This window comes from Ammospiza caudacuta, chromosome 6, assembly GCF_027887145.1.
Source record: "Ammospiza caudacuta isolate bAmmCau1 chromosome 6, bAmmCau1.pri, whole genome shotgun sequence".
Lineage (NCBI taxonomy): Eukaryota > Metazoa > Chordata > Aves > Passeriformes > Passerellidae > Ammospiza > Ammospiza caudacuta.
This window is the reverse complement of record NC_080598.1, coordinates 17,455,646-17,461,645: the sequence shown is the minus strand read 5'-3', so window position 1 is coordinate 17,461,645 and position 6,000 is coordinate 17,455,646. Positions and strand designations below refer to the sequence as shown.

Here is a 6,000-nt window from a genome sequence, read left to right as displayed (position 1 = left end):
GTGTGTTTCATCACATGGCAGTAAGCTGCTCTAGCAATGATAGCAAAATTAATTGTAACAAAATAAGACTTCCTGTTTTTTATTAGTTATTGTAAGAATGAAATGTACAGTATACAAAATTAATATCAAAAATGTTCACATGATTGATTTTAACAACGCATTTTTCTTTGGATTTACTGCAGACAAGCAGCTTCCAAAGAGCGGTGCTGAGATCTATTTACTCAAAGATCTCAAGTGTATCACTGCATGCTATCTACAATTTCAATCTACAAAACAACAGTTACTGAATTTTTGCTTAATCTCAATGGCATTTGTTAAAGAAGAAGAGAATAGTAACATGAGCTTAGAGAAGAAAAAAATCAGTTCATTACAAAAAATTTAGTTTTTCAAGTTCATAAAAAATTGCTTTTGAAATTTCAAACCTTACAATTGTACATTTTGAATTTCAAGCACTTACCATAAGAAGTTGCATCTACTATACAGGTGACAAAGCTTTTCAATTTTGTTTTTCTTTGAGGCAGTTACATATAATCCTCATTTTCTTTTTCCTAATGAACTTTCACATCTTTAAAATTAGTGTTAAACAATGTTCATTCTAAAGAGACAATTTAAGTATGGTTTCATTTCATAAGATGAAAGTTTTCATTTAAGTTATACCTATAAAAAGGAATATAAAAAGGTTTTCACTTTTTAAATCTGTGTATTTCCAGTTTATGTCATATTGTTTAGCAGAAAGATAAAGTGACTAATGGCTAATCTAGATAGCCTAAAGACAGCAGATCTGTTCCATGAACACATGCTTGCCATAATGCTTTTCACTACAATATAAAATACATTCGAAAAACTGAAATGATTCACAGGGAGTATTACATACAGTTATCAGTATGAATAACGTTTCCCTGACTAAAAAAAATAAATCCTACATTGAATTTCTTATACATGCTCTACTTAGCAACAGGAATATGATTTAAACTGAAAATTCTTCTCATGTTGTCCAAAGAATTTTTCTTAAAAGACACTCAACATATTTGCATAATTACAATGCTTTCAAAGCAGTGACCTGCTGCCAGGTAAGTCAGGCAATGATGTAAAACTAGAATGGGGGCTTGACAAAGGGTGGATCAGCCTTCCAGAACAAAACATATGGTGCTCTTGCTCTTTAGATGTCACTAATGTAAATCACCTTTTATGTTGGCACATATCACAAGAACCCTTAAAACAATCCCTGTGACTGAAAATGAAGACAAATCATAATACAAATGATGCAAAGGCACTTTTCAGAAATTTAGGAGAGTCCAAATGTATTTGTGGTCTTTAGCAGTAAACTGGTGACATTAAGGGGATTGGCTATTGTGTTTTTAATAGATAAACTACCATAAAATTACGCTGTGAGCAGCGGGGCTTGCTGCTTTCTTTCTCTACTTTTAAGACCACTGGCAAGAGCAGTCAGTGGGCTCTTGGATGGAGTAGCTGACCCAGGTGGAGTTGCTGGTGCAGTACAGCTGCACAGTCCTCCTCTGCAGCCCCAGCTCCCTGCAGCACTTGCAGAACCGGGCGTAGGTGTTGATGTTGTAGTTGTAAATGCTGGCAGAGGGGCACTTCCCATCACACGAAACGATGTTCACCTGGCAACACACAGGCAGTAATTAACAAATGGGAGCAGGCAGGAGAGTTGGGGGTTCTCAAGGAACTCTGAGGACAACAGGCACCCAAATCCAATAGCAAAGCAGTGAGAAACGTGGATGTATTTCTTCTACCCCCTTATGAAATCCCATTACATCTGGAATTACCTCTGACGTGCACTGCCCAGACAGGTTTCAATGTCAGTATTACTGATGTTAATGATGAGTTTTCTGTCAATTTCAGTAACAGATTTGCACTATTTTAACAAACAAGCAATTTCAGGTTTGAATTTTAAAGTATTCGTAACAACCTTGGCTTGAACACAGCACCAAATGTTCTTTCCACAGCTCCCTGCAGTATTCATTTCAGAGATACACTGATGCAATGTTGCTATACTGGGTATCAGCAAGGAGGAATAAAAGAACCAATCCTTTGGAAAGCCGAGGGGAATTACTGCTAACGACACCAAATGTGTAATGTAGACTGTAAGACAAATAGGCTTAAGAATCTGATAATTTTTTTCAAATTTAATAGTCAGGATTTGTTTCTGTTCAATGAAACACTGAGAGTAAATTTCCTGGCTGCTCAACAGCTTACTCTACTAAATGTACTCTTGGAGTCATTTTAGAGGCTACAGCTGTTTCCCTACTCTCTTTTATTACAGCTTTTCCAGGCGCTCTTGCACATCTCACACGAGACGTTTGTCTGCACCCTTGCTGCTGCTCTCAGTCAGTCTCACTGCTCAGCAGGACATGGTCGGTGTCCTCCAACACTAAATCCTTTGATAGACACACAGATAGTGCCTCATTCTTCCTTCACATTTCACAGTGTGCTCACGCTGCTTCCTAAAAAAAACTTTCAGGAGCCAGGATTCCTTTCTTCATGAAGTTGGCATTCAAACACCGTCCCTGGGCAGATGGAAAATTACACACATCTGCAGTTGTTTTAGCTGTAGAGTATCAGGGCAAGGTTCAGTTTTAATAGTTAATTTGCATAGAGCAACTGCAGTATGGGGTGAAATAAGACTAAATTGGCATGCACCTAAATGCACACACAATAAAAGAAGCAGCCTCCTTTTTTATTATTGAGAAGATGACTGCTGAGAATGTAGGGAAGCATTAAAACAGCTCTGTGAAACACTGAAACCTCTGCCTCTGCAACAGAGATGGAGACAGTGGTCTTGTGGAACCTGAGTTCCCTTTCCTCCTTTTTTTAACTGCTCAAAATTTTTCTCTTCTATAGAAAGAAGTCACAATGGCTTTCTACTTACTGGTGTGTTACTCCTGCAGTCGTTCTTGCGGATGGTCATCCTAACAGTCACCTTCTTACAGAATTTACCATCTTCCTTACCTGCAAAATGGGCATAGATTTAAAAATATCAGCTCAAATGTCTAACATTTCAGAGACAAGAACACTCCTGACCATTTAATGGATTCAAGAGACACAAAGAAGAAAATATCCAGTACATCACTGCGTACACAACTTTGGTGAAGTAACATTAGCTGCACATTGAATCACTTTTAAGATTATTTCACTCATTAAAGTATCTCTTTTTATTTTTAATAACAACTATAAAAGGTTTATTCTTCGCTCAGAAGCCTTTTATGAGTAAGTCTACTGTTTTCAAAAATTTTTATAAAATTGATTAAACTCTCTGTGAGAAGACTTGGTAATTATTCTAACACTTTAATGATAACAAATGGTATCATTATTAAAAGATACATTTATTAATAAATTAAAGTGTATTTTCTGTGAAATAAATACAGCAAACTTTAATAGCAGCATTTGCATTCCAGTGGTGTAAATAAAATTTAAAATAAACACAAAACAGAACCTGAAGAAGAACAGGGCTTCGGGGAGGTTTACATTTCTGCATGTTTTCATTAAATCAAAGAACACCAGTGAATAAATGAAACTTTTATTTTCATTTTCATTAACATTTCCACGGGTTTTTTTTACAAGGCACATGGATCAAATAAAAGAGATCACAAGAAATCATGAAATTAAATGAGGAGTTCAATTTAATTAAACAAGGGAATGCCAAACATTGGAAGCAAAAGAAAGATGTTTGGTGTAAAGCTCAGTTTCAAGAGAACAGGAAGAGCAGTATCTTCTGAGGATGATTCCCTCTGTGCTGATAAATCCCATCAGGCTGCAGATCTGTAAGAGAACCAACAGCCCATTCCTTTAGAAGCGTTTCCACTGTTTCACACCAGGTTTTACACACCATGATGCAGTCCCCAATGACTCCCCCCTTACAGAACTGCATTTTCTTTGAGCCAAGAAATCCAAAGATGTTGACAAAAGGGAAATACTGCTAGCTCCAGAAAAGCAAGGGCAATAAAGGATTCACTGCTTTGAACAGTACCCAATATCGAACTGTGACACAATTTAATTACACCTTGATGCACAATGTCCAGTTCTGTGCTCTAATCCCTGTCAAACGAGTAATACTGCTTCTTAGAGAAACAGATTTTAAATGTTGTCTATTTGGGGGTTTTTATTGAGATTTTTTTTTTGTTGTTTGGGGGTTTTCTTGCCTTTTTTCAAAATTATATAAGCCTGATATTCTTCCTAGACATAGCAGAGTTTTCTACAACACGACAGAAAGGAGAACAATAAATCTTCTTGGAAACAAATAAAAACCTACAGACAAATGTCTGGCTACTGCTTGACTGTCACTGAATTATGTTTGCTTAGGGAAAAAGTAAATTGAGAAATGAAGGAAAAAATAAATTGATTTAAAAAAAACCCCAACTCACCGTTATTTCGTGTTTTTCACAGTTCTTTTCATGGTTCTTTCTTCTTTTACATTATACATGGTGTGTAGGGTGGAGAATTCAGTGCAGCTGTGACTATGACTTCATCCAGGCTATGGTGAAAGTACATTGTATCTCATACAAAATAAATATAAATTGTATTTCCATGCATGCATTCTAATATCCATTGCCTTTTAATGAGATTTACAACAAATATACATTTACATGTAGAACCTTACAAAACATGGGAGCATTTTAAATGTGTCATAATAGAATGAGATTCTTTTGCACCATCTGTATGGTTGAAAATCCTTGCTTGGTTTTTGTGTTGACTCATAACACTGTGGTCATTTATTGTGACAGCAATATGAAAGAGAAATGTAGATTTTGATTCAGTAGTCCTGGAGTCAGAAGTGTAGTCAGATGTAGGATATATCCCTCAGTGGTGTACAAAATTACAGTCAACATAATCCCTCTTCCAGAAATTTAGAGGGTTGTTTTCACAAAATAAATGCCAAAACAAGCATGTTACAATTCAAAGAATTAACATGCTTTATGAAAAAGAACAAAGATAATCTCCAATTTTCATGGACTAAGCACAAGCTTGCTGTTTTCAGTACATTGTCCTAACTATGGATGGGAAAACAATTACTTGCTTCTGCTGTACACGGCACTGGAAGCAAAACCATATGACACATCATCTGCAAAAATGTGGCTGACATAAGAAGCTTTAACAAGCAAAGCAATTAGTCTCTATGTTCTAGTGCACTGTAAACACGATGGAATTAGTTTACCCTTTTAAACACAGCAATTTTACACATGCAGCAAGCTAAAGACTATGCAAGTGCTCACTACCAACAGTACATTGTTGGCTGACAACAATGCACTGCCCACACAGTGCAAAGTGAGAAACAACCAAAAAAAACCAAAATGGAGCCACTCTGAGCAACCATGAGCAGCTGTGCTACACTGCAGCTTTGGCAATAATTGGGTGATGAGAGGTCTGGCGCTCCTATCAGGGAGTACATTGTTGGAAATCAACAATGATGCTGTTTGGGTTGGTCCTACTTATTTCAGGAAAAGGTACCTGTGTGACAGCCAGCATAGGCTGTAGGAGTGACTGGGCTAACAGGGAATGGGAGGAGCACTGACACTGAAGAACCTGGTGAGAATATTACACATTGAACAGAGCACGTGTTACAGAGGGTTTCTGGAAGTATGAAAACATTTGGGAGTTACTAGATTTTGAAAACAGAATTCAGCTTTAAGATGTTTGTACATTTCAGGATCACAGAATGGCTGAGGCTGGAAGAGACCTCTGGAGGTCACCTGGCCCTGCTTCTCTGCTGAGGCAGGGATATACCAGCAGCTGAGTACCACATCCAGGCATTGCTTCATTGTTAACCTCATGTGTAAACCAGGAAGGATCTGGTCTACCTTGGTATAGCCAAGCCAATCTGGTATCCTGAGTCCTGTATGTCCTTTGGGGCTACAACACAAATAGAGTAATTTCCTCTCTAGGTTTTGATGGAGCTCCTGGCTCTTCATTTTCAAGATTAATTAAAACTGAAATTGAAAATCACAATTGTTTCTAATGGCGAATTACCTCAAAAGAAAA

The 6,000-nt window shown here is 37.1% G+C and overlaps 1 protein-coding gene across 1 annotated transcript in view; it reads right to left on the bottom strand.

Annotated features, from left to right (window-relative positions):
• Positions 1 to 1,424: 1,424 nt before the first annotated feature.
• The window catches only part of OTOG (otogelin), a 92,415-nt gene continuing 87,839 nt past the window's right edge, over positions 1,425 to 6,000 (bottom strand). The window contains exons 55-56 of the mRNA XM_058806859.1: positions 2,894 to 2,973; positions 1,425 to 1,625 (exon numbers count right to left, since the gene is read on the bottom strand). Of these exons, the coding sequence (XP_058662842.1) occupies positions 1,425 to 1,625; positions 2,894 to 2,973 (281 nt within the window). The remainder of the gene's footprint in view (positions 1,626 to 2,893; positions 2,974 to 6,000) is intronic.